Source organism: Heptranchias perlo, chromosome 1 (assembly GCF_035084215.1).
Source record: "Heptranchias perlo isolate sHepPer1 chromosome 1, sHepPer1.hap1, whole genome shotgun sequence".
Taxonomy (NCBI): Eukaryota; Metazoa; Chordata; class Chondrichthyes; order Hexanchiformes; family Hexanchidae; genus Heptranchias; species Heptranchias perlo.
Window position 1 is genome coordinate 115521975 of NC_090325.1, and position 20137 is coordinate 115542111.

Genomic DNA, 20137 nt, shown 5'->3' on the forward strand with positions numbered 1-20137 from the left:
AGGTCAGGGATTATTTACCAGCACGGTATGAATTAAATTAAATGCAATCTCTGTTTCAATTGATTAGTCTTTTCATCAAATTGCTAGTTAGCCATTAAAGTTGGGAAATTCTGTAGTCACAAGTTTCAGTTGTGACAGTTTGATTCTCATCAGTAACCATTGATAAATTTCATTGACCTCAGTAATTTTTTAATTTTAATTTTTAATTGCTCAATTTTCTCTCCTCCTCTCTTCAAGGCATGGTTTTTATTGGGCGACAATCCCTCAGGCACTGGCAATCAGGACTACTTCCAGTATCTTGCTTTCGAGGAGGACAAGAGGATGATATTCGTTGATTTCTTGGACCAGCCAGCTGGACTGCAATTATGTTTTCTGACCCTTTACATTCCTGTTTTCTTCATATGCAGGACTTCAAGGCGTTTATAAGACAAGCGATCATGGGAACATTAAATCCACGACTGGCCCAGTCCTCACCTGATGTCTACAGACAAAAGCTTTCAATGAGGAGTTGCCAGATAACAATTAGAAGAGGAAAATCCTCCCTGTTTTTTTCTCCCCTACCCCTGTGTGCCTAGGCCAATAGTAGCTCCCCGACTGCTGCCCCAGTAGTGGTCAGCTAAATTAACAGATTGGGGATTGAACCTGGGAACTTCTGGTCAGTACGACTCAGCACCACACCACGTGGTGCATTTACCCACTAAACCATCAAGAAAGTGTGACATCAGAAGTCTAAACATTCCCTACAAGTTAGTAAGGATCAACACTAAAGAAGTTATTGCATTTCTTTTGTAGATAAAGGTGCAGAAAAAGAACAGTATGCATTGATTACATTCACAGTTGTGATTTGGTATAGATTTTTTTATTTTATAGATCAGTTACTGTACAAAATGAACGAGAATATACTCAAATCTTTAAAAATGTCCTCCACAGTTGCGATATTTTGTTTGTGGTTTTTTTGCTGCTGTTATAACATCCTTATTTTAATTGGGGAAAGAGAGTTGGGGTAAAACAAAATTCCGTAAGCGTCCTAAAATTCCTGGACTCACTTCATCAACTGTTTCTTTTTCCTCAAGAGAGCATCACGGAGAGCAATCTGTCAAAAGAAATATATCTTCTAGGTACACAGACAGTAACGTTTTGAGCTGTGCAATAACTTAATACTATTCTCAAAAAACACAGCATTTGAATATGTGCAACAACTTATCCTCAGAAGTTGCTGCAAAATTTAAAAGTGTTTGTGCAGATTTTCTGAGAATAATTAATTTCCTAGTTTTTTTTCCCTTTAAACTAGCGAATCCTTAAAAGAATTCACGTGTATCTAAAATATGCCTTTTGGTATAGATCCTTTAGGAGATGGAACAAAGCAGCAATGTGATGAAGATACTCAGATGTTAGAAATGCCGACAGGAGATTCATGATTTTCAAAAATTTCCACTAATAGTATCATAGTCGGTACAGCACGGAGGAGGACATTTGGCCCATCGTGCCTGTGCTGGTTCTTTGAAAGAGCTATCCGATTAATCCCAATTCCCTGTTCTTTCCCCGTAGCCCTGTAAATTTTTCCCTTCAAGTATTTAGCTAATTCCCCTTTGAAAGTTACTATTGAATCTGCTTCCACCACCCTTTCAGGCAGTGCATTCCAGATCATTATAACTCGAAAAAATGTTTCCTCATGTCACCTCTGGCTCTTTTGCCAATCACCTTAAATCTGCGTCTTCTGGTTACCAACCCTTCTGTCACTGGAAACAGTTTCTCCTTATTTACTCTATCAAAACCGTTCATGATTTTGAACACCTATCACCTCTTAACCTTCTCTGTTCTAAGGAGAACAACCCCAGCTTCTCTACATAAGTCTCTCATCCCTGGTACCATTCTATCAAATCTCTAAGGCCTTGACATCCTTCCTAAAGTGTGGTGCCCAGAATTGAACACATTACTCCAGCTGAGACCTAACCAGTGTTTTATAAAGGTCTAGCATAACTTCCTTGCTTTTGTACTCTATGCCTCTATTAATAAAGACCAGGATCCCATATGCTTTTTTAACAGCCTTCTCAACTTGTCCCGCCACCTTCAAAGATTTGTATATGTGCACCTCCAGGTCTCTCTGTTCCTCCACCCCCTTTAAAATTGTACCATTTAGTTTATATTGCCTCTCCTCATTCTTTCTACTAAAATGCATCACTTCATACTTCCCTGCATTAAATTTCATCTGCCACACGTCTGCCCATTTCACCAGTCTGTCTATATCCTCCTGAAGTCTGTTGCTATCCTCCATATTGTTTATTACATTTCCGCATTTTGTGTCATCTGCAAACTTTGAAATCATATCCACTATACCCAAATCCATATCAAAAAGAGCACTGGTCCTAATATTGACCCCTGGGGAATACCACTGTGTACTTTCCTCTAGTCTGAAAAACAACCGTTCTCCACTACTCTCTGCTTTCTGTCCCGTAGTCAATTTTGTATCCACACTGCCACTGTCCCTTTAATCCCATGGGCTTTAATTTTGCTAATAAGTCTATTATGTGGTACTTTATCAAATGCCTTTTGAAAGTCCATATATACATCAACCGCACTACCCTCATCAACCCTCTCCGTTAATTCATCAAAGAACTCAATTAAGCTAGTCAAACACGATTTTCCTTTAAAAAATCCATGCTGACTTTCATTTATTAACCCATACTTTTTCAAATGCTAATTAATTTTGTCCCACATTATTGCCTCTAAAAGATCCCCCACCTTTGACGTTAGGCTGACTGGCCTGTAATTGCCGGGTTTATCCCTATCCTCTTTTTTGAACAGGGGTGTAACATTTGCAATCCTCCAGTTCTCCAGCACCATCCCCATATCTAAAGGAGGATTGGAAGATTATAGCCAGAGCCTCGGCAATTTCCACCTTTACTTCCCTCAGTAACCTAGGATGCATCCCATCTGTACCGTGTAACTTTTCTACTTTGAGTACAGCCAATCTTTTAAGTACCTCCTCTTTATTTTTATCCTATCCAATATTGCTACTACCTCCTCCTTTGCTGCTACAATGCCAGCATCCTCTTCTCTAGTGAAGATAGATATGAAGTATTCATTTAGTACCTCAGTCATGCCCTCTGCCTCCACAAGATGATCTCATTTTTGTCCCTAATCGGTCCCACCTGTCCCTTGATTACCACTTATATGTTTATAAAAGACTTTTGGGTTCCCTTTTATGTTAGCTGCTAATCTATTCTCATACTCTCTCTTTGCCCCTCTTATTCACCTTCTGAGATCTTCTCTGTACTTTCTGTATTCAGCCTGGTTCTCTACTGCTATGAAACTTACTTGTCATAAGCTTCCTTTTTCTTTTTCATTTTAATCTCTTATATTAGAGGGCTGTGGATGCTGAGTTGTCGAGTATATTCAAGGCTGAGATAGATAGATTTTTGGACTCTAGGGGAATCAAGGGAAATGGGGATCGGTCAGGAAAATGGGGTTGAGGTTGAAGATCAACCATGATCTTATTGAAAGGTGCAGCAGGCTCGAGGGGCTGCATGGCCTACTCCTGCTCCTATTTCTTACGTTTTTATGTTCTTATATCATTAGTCATCCAGGGTGCTCTAGCTTTGGATGCCCTTCCTTTCCCCCTCATAGGGATGTGTTTACTCTGTACCCAAACTAACTCCTCCTTGAAGTCCTCCCTTAAAGATTGCTGATTTTCACTTGACAAACTTAAAGTGAGCATTGTGTTCCATTATTGTCTCATGCACCATCAGTTGCAATTTATTCAACCTGTCCATTTTTTTAAAAGTTAGGTGAGCAGGGATGCCTCTCAACTTGAAATTAGTGCAAGAAAAGAAAAACAATAAAAAATGGCTAGCACTTGGGAGTGATTACAAGAAAGTCATTTCAACAAGTTCAGTTATCTTCATGAACCATAAAAGACATTTGCAGACATCGACAACTAGTGCACTCCATGTTTGCCAATTGAGTTTTCAGTAGGAAATAACAGTCAGTATATTTTAATTAACAGATTGCTAATTGTGAAACTTCAATATTATTGCTTCTGTCACCCAAAGAAATAAGGACATGGGGCTCTTTTCATGAGTTGTGGGCAGATGATGAAACCATTGCACAAAATGGACATGAGCAATAGCTCTTTCTATACACTATTCATGTAATTAGGAATGTAGGAACAGGAGTAGGCCATTTAGCCCCTCGAGCCTATTCCACCATTCAATGAGATCATGGCCGATCTGTGACCTAATTCCATATACCCACCTTAGCTCCATATTCCTTTGGTTAACAAAAATGTATCCATCTCAGATTTAAAATTAACAATTGAGCTAGCATCAACTGCTATTTGCGGAAGAGAGTTCCAAACTTCTACCATCCTTTGCCTGTAGCTGTGTTTCCTAACTTCACTTCTGAAAGTCCCGGCTCTAATTTTAAGGCTATGTCCCCTAGTCCTAGACTCCCCAACCAGCGGAAATAGTTTCTCTCCATCTACCTTTAATATCTTGAAAACTTCAATCAAATCACCGCTAAATCTTGTAAATTCCAGGGAATATGACCCTAGTTTGTGTAATCTCTCCTCTAACAATCAAACATCCATCCTAATATCACTTCTGCTATTTAACCATTTCCTGTTCTTAACATGAGTACTTTGCAGGCCACTCTATTTCCTTTCCTTTGTGTGGTTGTGTTTTATTTTCTCCTTCCCCTTTGTTCTGTTCCTTTTTAAACGCTGTCCATTTTGATGAAGGTTCCAACCCAAAACATCCACTTGCCTGTTCTCTCTGCAGAGGTTACCTGTCCTGCTGAGTGTTTCCAGCATTTTCTGTTTTTGTGACCCAAGAATAATTAATTACCTGCTTATCCCTGAAGGAGCGTTTGCTTTTTGCTCTCACACCACGACTGTATCTCATCATCATAAAGTTCTTTTTCTTTTTCTTGTCCTGGTTGGTTGTGCTTGCAAATGGATTCAGCTTGTTTCTCTTCTTCACAAATTCATTTCTCTCAGATCTCCCAGCCTGGCAGATTTTTTTAAAAAAGGGTGAACTACATGAGAAATACTATAGAACAATCCTAATCACCGGAGAAAAGCCATTCACTTCACACACCACAGAAGTCATAGAGGTAAAAGATTCTGCCAATCGTCTCTCAAGGTTATGGCGGATGATCGGGAGATCCCTCTTGGAAGTTATGGGCCACAGTTTTTCATAAAGTTAGGTTTCACAAATTCCTACGTCTGGCACCCATTAATGTAGTTTGCTACTGGGGAGTTGTAAAGGAGTAATAAGTACTCGATCTACTACTATAACATATTTTAATCAGTTGCTAACAAATGTAATTTATCTATTAATTGACTAACAGCTAATCAGGAACCAATGGAATGTGTTTCAGTTGACTGCTACTACCAGGGTGTTATAACTGTTGTCAGTGAGCAAAAAAAATGGAACAGCAAAGGTGCAAAAATGAACACAAAGTATTTGTGAAACGCCAGCCCGAAGCTCCTCTCGTGAAAAACCAGACATAACTAGAGCCATACTGTCTCAGACTTATCCATATAGTGTTCAATACTATTTCAACCAGATATTTATCCAGTTGGCTCCCCTGTTTGATCACTGACTTGTGCTGTGCTAGATTAAACTAGCTGGGGTGGCAGTACAACTGAATCAAAGGGCCAGGAGGAAGGGGGGAAAAAAAAAAATCAGCCAGGCTCCCTTTTCTAATGCTATTTGTGAACCTTGCCAAAAAGTTTGTGCGTGTCAGGATGTTGCCAGGGATGACGGACTACAGTTACAGTTGAGATTCTAGGGCTTTATTCACTGGAGCCGGCACAGACATGATGGGCGGATAGGCCTCCTTCTGTGCTGTAAACTTCTATGGTTCAAGTTGAAGGGTAATCCGACACAGATCACGACGGATTATGATAAGGCAAATAGTGATAGATTGTTACAGTCTTGCCGACCAGTGGAAACCAAAGGAGCATAAATTTACAATAATCACAAAAACAATTGTAGGGAAGTTAGAAAAACTCTCTTTACACAGGGAATGTTTAGAATGTGGAATTCTCTGGCACAAACTGTTGTCGAAGGAAAGCCCATAAATTCTTTTAAAAGGGAATTAGATAGTTGCTTGAAATTTCAGGTTGGCAGGCTGTAACTAGTGGGGTGCCACAAGGATCAGTGCTTGGGTCTCAGCTATTTACAATCTATATTAATGACTTAGATGAAGGGACTGAGTGTAATGTATCCAAGTTTGTTGACGATACAAAGCTAGGTGGGAAAGTAAGCTGTGAGGAGGACACAAAGAGGCTGTAAAAGGATATAGACAGGTTAAGTAAGTGGGCAAGAAGGTGGCATATTGAGGTTTATGTTTGAAAAACGTTCTGATACATTTATTAAATATGTAAGTTTACATAGCAACATAAACCGGAGATTCTAACAGAACAGCTTTTCTTATTCTCCACTTGTATAGGAACATAGGAACAGGAGTAGGCCGTTCACCCCTCGTGCCTGCTCCGCCATTTGATAAGATCATGGCTGAAATGTGATCTAACTCCATATACCTGCCTTTGGCCCATATCCCTTAATACCTTTGGTTGCCAAAAAGCTATCTATCTCAGATTTAAATTTAGCAATTGAGCTAGTATCAATTGCTGTTTGCGGAAGAGAGTTCCAAACTTCTACAACCCTTTGTGTGTAGAAATGTTTTCTAATCTCGCTCCTGAAAGGTCTGGCTCTAATTTTTAGACTGTGCCCCCTACTCCTAAAATCCCCAACCAGCGGAAATAGTTTCTCTCTATCCACCCTATCTGTTCCCCTTAATATCTTATAAACTTCGATCAGATCACCCCTTAACCTTCGAAACTCCAGAGAATACAACGCCAATTTGTGTAATCTCTCCTCGTAACTTAACCCTTGAAGTCCGGGTATCATTCTAGTAAACCTACGCTGCACTCCCTCCAAGGCCAATATGCGCGCCAGGATTAGCTGTAACATAGGAACATAAGAAATAGAAGCAGGAGTAGGCCTTATGGCCCCTTGAGCCTGCTCCGCCATTCAATAAGATCATGGCTGATCTTCGATCTCAACTCCACTATCCCCATACCCCTTGATTCCCTTAGTGTCCAAAAATCTATCGATCTCAGTCTTGAATATACTCAACGACTGGGCATCCACAGCCCTCTGGGGTAGAGAATTCCAAGGATTCACAACCCTCTGAATTAAGACATTTTTCCTCATCTTGGTCCTAAATGGCCGACCTCTTATCTTGAGACCATGACCCCTAGTTTTAGACTCTATAGCCAGGAGAAACAGCCTCTCAGCATCTACCCTGTCGAGCTCACTAAGAATTTTATACGTTTTAGTCTTCTAAACTCCAGAGAATATAGGCCCTTCTACTCAATTTCTCCTCACAGGACAAGCCTCTCATCCCAGGAATCAATCTAGTGAACCTTTGTTGCACCCTCTCTAAGGCAAGAATATCCTTCCTTAGGTAAGGAGACCAAAACTGTACACAGTTCTCCAGGTAACGCACAAGGATTGGTCACAATAAAATTTGTTGGCATAACTACGAAAGGAAATGAAATCCTTGAGAAGCCATGTTCTTCAAGGTCCTTACTGGCCAACAAGCAAAAAAAAAATAGGACTAGAAATTAACTATTAACTGCATGTGGCTTTTTAAAATCGCCTAATTTATACTTTAGTGCACTTTGGGCACAGTGGTGCTTTGAACTAGGGTATCAATACCATGTCTAAAAGGAAAACATATGTACTATATTTATCACATTGTACTTTTCATATAAATATATGTACTAAGGAGAAGTGAAAGAGGAAATAAGAGGGGCAAAGAGAGAGTAAGAGAATAGACTGGCAGCTAAAATAAAAGGGAATCCAAAAGTCTTCTATAGGCAAATAACAGTGAACGTGTAGTAAGGGGAGGGGTGGAGCCGATTAGGGACCAAAAAGGAGATCTACTCATGGAGGCAGAGGGCATGGCTGAGCTCCTAAATGAGTACTTTGCATCTGTCTTTACCAAGGAAGAAGATGCTGCCAAAGTCACAGTAAAAGAGGAGGTAGTTGAGATACTGGATGGGCTAAAAATTGATAAAGAGGACATACTAAAAAGGCTGGCTGTACTTAAAGTAGATAAGTTACCTGATCCGGATGGGATGCATCCTAAGTTGCTGAGGGAAGTAAGGGTGGAAATTGCAGAGGTGCTAGCCATAATGTTCCAATCCTCCTCAGATATGGAAGTGGTGCAAGAGGACTGGAGAATTGAAAATGTTACACCCTTGTTCAAAAAAGTTTTTTTTTAAAAAATTCATTCATGGATGTGGGCATCGCTGGCGAGGCTAGCATTTATTGCCCATCCCTAATTGCCCTTGAGAAGGTGGTGGTGAGCCGCCTTCTTGAACCGCTGCAGTCCATGTGGTGAAGGTACTCCCACAGTGCTGTTAGGTAGGGAGTTCCAGGATTTTGACCCAGCGACGATGAAGGAACGGCGATATATTTCCAAGTCAGGATGGTATGTGACTTGGACGGGAACGTGCAGGTGGTGTTGTTCCCATGCGCCAGCTGCACTTGTCCTTCTAGGTGGTAACGGTCACGTGTTTGGGGGGTGCTGTTGAAGAAGCCTTGGTGAGTTGCTGCAGTGCATCTTGTAGATGGTACACAATGCAGCCACGGTGCGCCGATGATGGAGGGAGTGAATGTTTGAAGTGGTGGATGGGGTGCTAATCAAGCGAGCTGCTTTCGAGCTTCTGGAGTGTTGTTGGAGCTGCACTCATCCAGGCAAGTGGAGAGTTTTCTATCACACTCCTGACTTGTGCCTTGTAGATGGAAGAAAGGCTTTGGAGAGTCAAGAGGTGAGTCACTCACTGCAGAATACCCAGCCTCTGACCTACTCTTGTAGCCACACTATTGTGGCTAGTCCAGTTAAGTTTCTGGTCAATGGTGACCCCCAGGATGTTGACAGTGGGGGATTTGGTGATGGTAATGCCGTTGAATGTCATGGGGAGGTGCTTAGACTCTCTCTTATTGGAGATGGTCATTGCCTGGCACTTGTCTGGCGTGAATGTGCCTTGCCACTTATCAGCCCAAGCCTGGATGTTGTGCAGGTGTGCAGCTTTTAGAAACAATAATCCCTTGAACATGCATGGATTAATAAGGGAAAGCCAACACCGATTTGTTAAAGGCAAATCGTGTTTAACTAACTTGATTTGAGTTTTTTGATGAGGGCAATGCGGTTGATGTTGTGTATATGGACTTAGAAAATGCGTTCGATAAAGTGCCACACAATAGGCTTGTTAGAAAAATTGAATCCCATTGAATAAAAGGGGCAATGGCAGCATGGATACGGAATTGGCTAAGTGACAGGAAACAGAGAGTAATGGTGAGTGGTTGTTTTTCGGACCGGAAGTTATATAGTGGTGTACCCCAGAAATCAGTACTAGGACCACTGCTTTTTTTATATAGATTAATGACATAGACTTAGGTGTTCAGGGCACAATTTCAAAATATGCAGATGACACAAAACTTGGAAGTGAGGTAAACAGTGAGAAGGATAGTAATAAACTTCTAGAGGCATATGGAATGGGCGGACACATGGCAAATGAAATTTAACAGAGAAGTGCGAAGTGATACATTTTGGCAGGAAGTACGAGGAGAGGCAATAGAAACTAAATGGTACAATTCTAAAGGGGGTGCAGGGACAGAGAGACCTGAGAGTATATGTGCACAAATCTTTGAAGGTGGCAGGACAGGTTGAGAAAGCAGTCAAAAAAGTATATGGAATCTTGGGCTTTATAAATAGAGGCATAGAGTACAACAGCAAGGAAGTTATGTTGAATCTTTATAAAAACACTGGTTTGGCCACAGTTGGAGTATTGTGTCCAATTCTGGGCACCGCACATTAGGAAGGATGTAGAGAGGGTACAGAAAAGATTTACTAGAATGGTTTCAGGGATGAGGGACTTCAGTTACGTGGATAGACTGAAGAAGCTGGGGTTGTTCTCCTTAGAGCAGAGAAGGTTGAGAGGAGATTTGATAGAAGTGTTCAAAATCATGAAGAGTTTAGATAAAATTAATAAAGAGAAACTGTTCCCATTGGCGGAAGAGTCAAGAACCAGAAGAGACAGATTTGAGATGATTGGCAAAAAAACCAAAGGGGACATGAGGAAAAAAGTTTTTACACAGCGAGTAGTTATGATCTAGAATGCGCTGCCTGAAAGGGTGGTGGAAGCAGATTCAATCGTGGCTTTCAAAAAGGAATTGGATAATTACTTGAAGGGAAAAAATTTGCAGGGCTACGGGGAAAGAGCAGGGGAATGGGACTAGCCGGATTGCTCTTACAAAGGACCGGCATGGGCTCGATGTGTCGAATGGCCTCCTGCTGTGCTGTAACCAGTCTATGAATTTAAAAAATCAGAGCCGTCCCCAGGTGTTGCACAGCCCAGGGAGAAAATAAGAAAATACTGTCAGAGTAGCAAAGTATTCTGTTTTTAGACACAAAAATTATCAGAATACAGTTAAACAACGACTAAGAATATTCACCAACAATTTCTTACCATTGCTGTTGCTAGTCGAGTTTCTTTATCCGATTTAGGTTTTTTATGAAGTCGTTCTATATTTCGCAGTGAAAGCAGCTCTCCTCTGAAAGGCCAAGAGTTTTAGAATTAAATTTTGAAACTGAAAAAGACAGATTCCTTGGAAGGGGTAAGGCAGTGATCAATCCTAAAGCATGCGGTGCTTTCAGCCGGGATCAAAAAAAGTAGTCCAACAATTGGCTTGTAGAACAAATCGCAGTGTACCAAATGCCACCAACGATACATAGCTGACTTGCCACAAAAGATTCCTTTTGTCCCAATATCATCTCAGTGATAAATTGGATGAATGCTCTCCTGGCACATTTTGATTACATGTTTGAACAAAGAAATAAAAATATACACATATATATTAAACATTTTACATATAACATGCTTTTCCTATGCTTACAGGAAGATCATGTCATGCTATTTCCATCACACTGGAAGTTAATTTTAAGCTGTAAGGTATGTATAAGGCACGTATACTCACCATTATACCTAGCTTTCAGTCCAGGGCTTGGGCATCCATCGTATCCGCTGCCTTGAATGCCACTCCCGGCCTACAGCTCTGGGCCTTAACCACTGCTTGCTGCCCCACTGCTACCTCTGGTCTTGACAGTTTGTTTTTTTAAAGTGCTCACTGCACTGATAACGAATGCGCCTATTGTACTGGGAAATTAGTGAAGAGGTAGCAACAGGTCCAGGGAGGGGGTGGGGGTGTAGGAGGTGGGTCTAGTGGCAGCTCCTTCGACAATGCAGCATTCCCTCAAAACTCCAATTAAGTGGGGGGGGGGATTTTAACCACCAGCAGGTTTCCATCATAATATAATCAAATGACTAAACATTATGCAGTAACGGTACTTTAGATAGTAGGGGATGCGTAATTTAAGCACATCTAGTAATGAGCCAAATTTAACCCTAAATCTCCTGGAGCTTGTTTGATTGCCTCAGAGAGTTGGAGGGGAATTTTTCATTTTTTTCTGAAACTGGCCAGTTTTTCTTTGGGTCCTTAGCATTACTAATGGTGATTGGGGGGGCGGTGGAAGGAAAGAGATGCATGAGGTTACATTGTATAATGGATAAGTTGAGCATTGATGGGCCTGATACTTTTCTTTTCATACATTTCATAGGGGAATTTAAGATGCAACTGTATGCTAGTTGAAATACTTAGGGCTGAATGGCCTTGATTTTTTGCTTATGTCGTTACATCAAGACCATATAGGTGCACCAAGTAAAGATTTTCACATTAATTATGCATAAAAATGTACATACTTGCTTTCATCATCACTGGCATCCTCAATAATTTTCCTCTTTTGACTTTTGCCAGGGGCAGCATCAATTTCTTTGGCCATCTGGGCTAGACGGATTTTCTTGAAGTCTTCTTGTGTTAGGAGACGGCTCGCACTCACAATTGCTGCTTTAGCTTTCCGTGCTTCTGTGGGCATACTCTTCATCTTCTCCACCTTTTGAAATACAAACCTTTGCTGAAAACAATCTATGAGAAACATTTCATCTAACCAGAGATTTATTTCAAAAACTTGCATCTGTCAATCAAGCAATGTGAAAAGGATTCACCCTTAATGGAACGTGTTCTGACCAAAGAGTCTCTACTCTAAATATTAACCTGTCTTTTCTCTTTTCAGATATCGATTGGCCACCTGTGTATTTGCAGCATATTCTTTTTTTCCCCTTTTACCTCTGAACTTACTGTGCTTTCCGGCTAGCACAAATATTTTCTAGTCTTCTCGTTCAATGGTGCTCTGAGCTACTCTGTCACCATACATAATTTGATCAAACGTCTTTCCTCTTGTTTGTACACATATTTTTAAACATTGTACAAGCCTTGCGTAAAAAGGCATATAGATTTATATATACTTTTGACAACTCTGCAGATTTGCAGCCTGTTCCTTTACACATCATAATTCTCTGAATTTGTTTCCAGACAGTTTTTTTTGCCTGCGGAAACCTCTTTTCTTACCTCAGTGGCATTTCTTCACTTTTCATTTTGTCAATGTTTGATAACTAGTTACTCTGACAAACGTACTGAAACAGTTTGGATTTTCCATTATCTACAGATACTTCTGGCCAACGATTAAATAAATTGATGTTACCACAACACACTTCAAAACCAAATTGATTTCTAACAACAGAAAATACTGGAAATACTAAAAGACATATACGAGACACAGAGATGGTGTGAATAGCTTAAAGAGGTGGGAGTAAGGCGGGTAGAGAGGGAAGCGTAAAGAACTGGCAAAGCAGAGCAGGCTCCAAGAGCCTGGTAGATGAAAAAAAGCAAGGTATCACCAAGGGTTCAGACCACCTTGCTGGCACAGTGTTCCGACGAAGGGTCCCTGACCAAAGAGTCTCTAGATATTAACCTGTCTTTTCTTGGAGGGGGCGGTGGGATCAGTTTGGGGTGGGGACCCAACACTATAAATGCCACAATATCCCTTCAAAGAAAATTAAAATGTCAAAAGACATTAATGGCAATTAAAGAACAGGAAACATTGAATCCTGTACTGGAATTTTAAGCTGAGTTGATTTAATATATCAGTTATGCTTATGAGGAAAGTTTCAGACTTACCACCTCTTTCTGCTGCTCTTCATCTGAAGAATGATGAACATCAATCCACCCTTCATCATCTTCATCTTCATCCATACTCGCACTTTCCCATCCATCTGCAATTGAAAGATGACTCATAATCACTAGTTGGTAGAGGTACCACTGCTAGACTCTCAAACACTTAGAAAGAATTCCAGTCAGAAAGAAAAACTGTGGTCAATTTACTTCAGCATAAAGGCTAGGATAAGGCCTCCTCTTTGTAATTTAACAAATTAAACATTTCACCACACATTTGATCAATGCATTTACAGGAGCAGTTTTTTTTTTGCTGGGAACTGAGGCACAACAGGAGAACATCTTCCGTTGTGAAAGTCACAGCATTAATCCGAAATCGTACTGTGCAGCAGGTGGCTTTCTAAGTAAAAATAGTGTCTTTTTTTAAAAAAAGAATGAACGTTCGAGGTTAACTTGAAGGAAGAAGGCTCCCAGGCTGGCATCTCCCAAATGAGCTCATTTCCTATGCAACACTATTCATACCCATCCATTGCCATTCCTTGTCCATTTCACACCAATCTCCTCTCCTCCACTAATTAAGATCCCATGCCTCTAATCGTGGGTGCAATTTAGTTCAATCTACAAGTTTAAGCTACATTTTTTTTTAAGCTGACTGTATACAGCACATTGCCCATCTGTGTTTTTACTATGCTCTTTCAACAGCTCAGACTCCTTGTATCCCTCACCAACTACATTACCCTGCACCCTTCCATCTGCGTCTGTCCATGGAAAAAACTCTCTCCCAAGACACTTTCAGGCTGTCAACTGCCTCACCTTTGACCCTTCATTCACCACCTATCTTCCATCCTGGTCAATCTCCCTTTTATGGCCCCCATCTTCTCTCCCTCAAATCCAAGAGAATTAGACGAGTGTGTTCGCAACTGGTTTAGCTATCCATCACCAGATATAGCTGGACCACATCAAGCGTTATTGGGCCTCACTATCCTCTGCCAAAACCACCCACAACTCCAGGATTATTCTAGAGAGGAAAGATAACCATCAGCTTCTTTTCTCCACTACCAACATCTTCTTAAACATAAGAACATAAGAAATAGGAGCAGGAGTAGGCCATATGGCCCCAAGAGCCTGCTCCACCACTCAATCAGATCATGGTTGATCAACTCCACATTCCCGCCCGATCCCCATATCCCTTGATTCCCCTAGAGTCCAAAAATCTATCTAGCTCAGCCTTGAATTTACTTAATGACTCAGCATCCACAGCCCTCTGGGGTAGAGAATTCCAAAGATTCACAACTGTCTGAATGAAGAAATTCCTCTTCATCTCAGTCTTAAATGGCTGACCCCTTATGAGACTGTGCCCCCTAGTTCTAGAGTCTCCAGCCAGGGGAAACAACCTCTACCCTTTCCCCTCACCTCCAACAACAAATGGGAGAAGTTCATGGACTTCTTTGTCACTAAGGTTGAGACCATTTGTTCAGCTGCCTCTGGCACTTCTCCTCCTTCCCCTAGCCCACCAAGCCAAGCCTCTCCCCAAGCTTCCTCCTGCTCTAGCCCTGAACCGGTTTCTAGTTTCTCTCCTATCTCCCCTCATGCCCTCTCAGAGCTCACCTTGTTCAGGGGCCCCACTTCCTGCTCCTTTGACCCTAGTCCCATTAAACTGCTGACCACCCAACCTGCCTTCTTCGTTCCCATGCTAGCTGATTTTGTAATTGGTTCCCTCGCCTCAGGTAATGTCCCCCTCTCTTTCAAAACCATTGTCATCACTTCCTCCTCAAAAAAACCTACTCTCGACCCCCTCTGTCCTTGCAAACTTCTACCCCATCTTCAACCTCTCTTTCCTCTCCAAAGTCCTTGAACGTGTTGCATCAGAAATCCATGCCATCGTTCTTGCAACTGCATGCTTGAATCTCTCCAATCAGGTTTCTGCCCTTGCTACAGCCTTAATCAAATTGACAAATAACATCCCGTGACTGTGGTACACTACCTCTCCTGAATCCCTCTGCAGCCTTTGATACAGTTGACCACACCATGCTCCTCCAAAGCCTTTCCTCTGTTGTCCAGCTCAATAATATTACCCTCGCTTGGTGTCTCTCTTGCCTAGCCAATCATAGCTACAGCATTTCCAGCAATGGCTTCTCTTCTCCCAGTGATCTGCCCTTAGCCCATTTCTCTTCCTCAGCTACATTCTGCACCTTGCACCTCTCTGCCTCCCCACTCTCCTCTCCTCATTTAAAACCTTCCTTAAATCTCACCTCTTTGTCCAAGCTTTTGGTCTCCTAATCTCCTTCTATGACTCAGCATCCATTTTTTTGTCTTATTATGCCTCAAGATCGTTTTCTACATTAAAGGCGCTATATAAATGCATGTTGTTGTTAATGCCATTTAAAAACTTGATCCCTAACATTGCACAACTTTCTGATTCCCTTGGAAATCACAACCAGACTAGGTAAGCTCATCTTCAGTTGTACATCTTGCATACAAATTCACTGAACAACATTGACAGCCAACATTGATGACCAGACAGCTTCACATTCCTACCTAGTTGGAGATGGCGGCAGAATGTGGTGCCAATTAGCACCACCAGACAGATGTAGGGTGAGATAGGAAAGACTTACCATCATCCTCTTCACCCTCCTCTTCCAGCACTTCTGCTCCTGGAATGTAGTCTTTAGAATCCAGTTCACCATATTCATGACATTTGGCTTCCCTTGAGGCTTCTGTAGGTTTACCCTATTGAAAATGTACATTTCCAGTTTGAAAACAAGTTTTCCTTATGCCAGAGTACCTTTAAAAAGACTTCAACATTGAGTTTTTGTAACATATGCCCTTTAGGTCTCTCTTTGTTTTTTACCTACTCCCCCACTGATAGCCCCCATCTTTATGGCTCAGAATAGCCTGGACCCTCTGCTCCACAGGTTTGCTTCCTTTCCCCAGCAGAGACATTGTTCTGGCCAGGGAATAGAGGCAGACACATGGAACAGACTAGACATAGTTTTATAAAGGACCCGTCACATCTTACAAATGCTCAGAGTACCTTAAATCATGATCTGGGTGCCCTGCTATAATTGCACCATTTGGTTTAATTTCTTTAGAAACAAAGTGCCTCATTAGATCATGGATAGAGTTACATAGAGTCTACAGCACAGAAACAAGCCATTCGGTCCAACTTGTCTATGCCGGCGTTTATGCTCCACATGAGTCTCCTCCCACCCCTCTTCATATAACCCTATCAGCATATGCTTCTATTCCCTTCTCCCTCGTGGACTTATCTAGCTAGCCTTATATGTATCTATGCTATTTGCCTCAACTACTCCTTGTGGTAACGCATTCCACATTCTTACCACTCTTTAGGTAAAGAAGTTTCTCCTGAATTCCCCATTGGATTTATTAGTGACTAGCTTATATTTATGACCTCTAGTTTTGGACACACACACAAGTGGAAACATTTTCTCTATGTCTACCCTATCAAACCCTTTCATTGTCTTAAAAACCTCTATCAGGACACATTTCAGCCTTCTCTTTTCCACTTGTTCACCTTTTCCTTAAAAGTATATCCGCTCAGTTCTGGTATCATCCTTGTGAATCTTTTTTGCACCTCCTTATGTGGCTCGGTGTCAAGTTTTGTTTGAGAACGTTCCTGTGAAGTGCTTTTGGGACGTTTTACTACATTAAAGGCGCTATATAAATGCAAGTTGTTGATGTTGTTGTATTAACGACACCTCCCAATTTAGTGTTGTCTGCAAATTTTGAAATTGTACTTCCGATTCCCAAGTCCAAATCATTACTGTAAATTGTGAACAACAGTGGTCCCAGCACCAATCCCTGTGGAACACCACTTCCCATCTTTTACCAGTTTGAGTAGCTACCCTTAACCCCTACTCTCTGTTTTCTGTTTTGTAGCCAGCTTGTTATCCATTCTGCTCCATGTCCCCTGACTCCACATGTTCTGACCTTAGTCATGAGTCTACTATGCGGTATCTTATCGAAGGCCTTTTGAAAATCCAAATATATTACATCAACTGCATTACCCTTGTCTATTCTTTCTGTTACTTCTTCAAAAGAATTCAATAAGGTTGGTCAAGCATGACCTTCCCTTTTGAAATCCATGCCGACTATCCTTCATTATATTTTCGGTTTCTAGATGTTTTTCTGTTACATCTATGACTAAAGATTCCATTATCATTCCTACTACCGATGTTAAGCTAACTAGTCTATAGTTCCCTGGACTTGTTCTTTATCCCTTTCTCAATATAGGAATAACATTAGCTGTCCGCCAGTCCTCTAGAAGAGGTAATAGTGCCAATGTAATAGTGCCTCTGCTATCTCTTCCCTAACTTCTTTTAATATGCTCAGTTGCAATCCATCCAGACTAGGGGTTTTATCCTATCTAAGTTTGATTAGTTTATCAATTATCTCCACCCTTTCTATCTTAAATGTCTTTATATCTTTTTTTGATCTCTTCTTCTAATTTCATACCCACCTTGTTAATCTCCCTGGTAAATACTGAGGCAAAGTAACTATTCAATATTTCTGCCATTTCACTGTCATTACCTGTGAGTTTATCTTGTGCATCCTTTCATAGAATGTAAGAACATAAGAAATAGGAGCAGGAGTAGGCCATACAGCCTCTCGAGCCTGCTCCGCCTTTCAATCAGACCACGGCTGATCTTCGACCTCAACTCCACTTTTCTGCCCGATTCCCATATCCCTTGATTCCCCTAAAGTCTAAAAATCTATCTATCTCAGCCTTAGTAGCCCTATCTGCCAAATTCTCTTATCTGCTCTGGTTCATTTCCCATTATTAGATCTAGTAGTGATTCCTCTCTTGATGGGCTTCTTACATACTGGGTAAGAAAAGAGTCCTGAACACACTGTAAAAACTCCATTCCCCTTTCTCTACCTTCTCTTGCCAGCTTATTTGGGGGTAGTTGAAATCTCCCATGATTATTATTCTATGTCTTTTACTCATTTCATAGATTTGCCTTCATATTTCTTCCTCCACTTCCCTTCCACTATTAGGTGGACTGTAGAATATACCTATTAACGTGATCAATCCCTTCTTATCCTTTGTCTCAATCCATATGGATTCTGTTTCTATCTTAATGTTACTTATGTCCCTTTTTTTTTGCCATTGTGTTGTCTCTAATTAGTACAGCTACCCCACCCCCCCTTCTTCCTTCCCTATCCTTTCTAAATACATTGTATTCTGCAATTTTTAACTTCCAGTCCTGTTCATGTCATGCTTCAGTTATGCCTACTACATCTGGCTCCTCGCTATGAATTATTGCCTCCAGTTCCCCAGTTTTGTTTTGGATGCTGTGCACATTGCTGTACAACCACCTCAACCACTTATGTACTTTTACTTAGGTGCTTGATTGTTTAAATGGAGCAGACTCCTGCTCCAGAACTCTGGTGCCTAGATTGGTCCTTGGATTGGCCGGGAAACTAACACTAATAATCTGCCTGAGAACTGAAGAAAGTGGTCATACAAGTTTAGTGGGCTGCAAAAGTCAGTCTGCAGTAAAACTTAAATTCTCAACCATAATGTAATTTACTACTCGGTCTGAGAGAATGTCTCTGCACATTACACACACCAGCTGTAATAATTCTTACCCTGTCTTTCTTGTGCAACATCTGAGGGTTCATTGTTCTAAAAAGATGAATCAAGGATTTGGCAGACATCATTACATCTAGGGGGGAAAAAAGAAATTAAGAATGCACGGAAACAGAAAAAGACATCAAGTCCACATGTACAGCTGACTCAGTTATGGCCTCTACCACATTCATTTAATCTCAGCAGCAAATTCTGCATAAATACCCACATTCCCAAAAGTAATCAAGCAAAAGTTCAGAAAATGCATCTTGACTATTTGATATTGGCTGTTCGATCTCCAATGAGGGCATTTCCCTATCCTTCCCCCTCTCTCAGCAATACAGGAAGCATGGTGCCCTGTTGACAAGTAAGTGAAGAACACTTAATGATGGAGATGTAGAAAGGGATGGATACAGATTATTGTGTTGTAAATTGAGTATGGACTGTGCTATACCAAATCTAGGAGTGCCTGATGCTGACTGGGTGCCTGAAATGAAAAGTGTTCCCTTCTCCAGCACTTACATTCCTCACTTTAGTGAGCACAATTTCCTTCAAAAAGTATAAAGAAACAGAGGAACTCTCCAGAAACAAAAAATGCCAGAGCTAGGATTTCTCTTAAGTGACATCTTTATGAACCCACCAAAGTGTTTACTTAACAGAAGCCTCTTAGTTGACCGCTTTAACAGAAGAATACATTGTGATTTACCTGATATAACACTCCTGGTCTTATAGAACAGTGCATGTTCTGACTTACTCTCAGCTATGCTACAGGAGATATACTAATAACATGTTAAAAGTTTATGTGAATACAAATAGAAGTCATGCATCGTTATGGATACACAACGATCTTAAAATGCTGCTGCTTCTCCTCTTCTGAAGCCAAAACTGACCAGCAATTTACAATTTGCAAAATTCCCAGGCCAAACAATAATTAAACTTGAATGACCTCAACCACTCTACTGCCTGAAAAGGACACAGTTCTAATTTAGCAGAATTGTGCATTACATGGTTTAAAACTCTTGTTCTTATCAACTGACTTCCCATGAGTAGTGCCATGGGAGATCCACTATTATACTGTATAAATAAAAGTCTTGCATATAGCACCTATCTATAATGCTCCAGACATCACACTTTGTTACAGATGCAAAACAATGTTTAAAACAGAAATAAACCTGAACATTTCTCCCAGGGTTCTTCTGACTCACAGCTTGAAACTTTACGCGATGAATTTTGATCTCTAATTCACCCCAAAAATTTATAAGCAGCTACAATTACCTGGGTTCCCACAGGGAGTACTTAATCAGTGGTCTTAAAAGGCAGGGTAGCAGCTAAATATCACGACGATATTCCAGACCCCAGAATATCCATAAGCTTTAATTCTGAAAAGTTACGGGGG

The 20137-nt window shown here is 41.0% G+C and overlaps 1 protein-coding gene across 1 annotated transcript in view; it reads right to left on the reverse strand.

Annotated features, from left to right (window-relative positions):
• Positions 1–843: 843 nt before the first annotated feature.
• sdad1 (SDA1 domain containing 1) overlaps positions 844–20137 on the reverse strand; it is a 50715-nt gene continuing 31421 nt past the window's right edge. The window contains exons 16-22 of the mRNA XM_067990326.1: positions 18762–18838; positions 15764–15878; positions 13155–13249; positions 11840–12030; positions 10550–10634; positions 4845–5006; positions 844–1093 (exon numbers count right to left, since the gene is read on the reverse strand). Coding sequence (XP_067846427.1) covers positions 1043–1093; positions 4845–5006; positions 10550–10634; positions 11840–12030; positions 13155–13249; positions 15764–15878; positions 18762–18838 — 776 coding nt within the window. The 3' untranslated portion in view covers positions 844–1042. The remainder of the gene's footprint in view (positions 1094–4844; positions 5007–10549; positions 10635–11839; positions 12031–13154; positions 13250–15763; positions 15879–18761; positions 18839–20137) is intronic.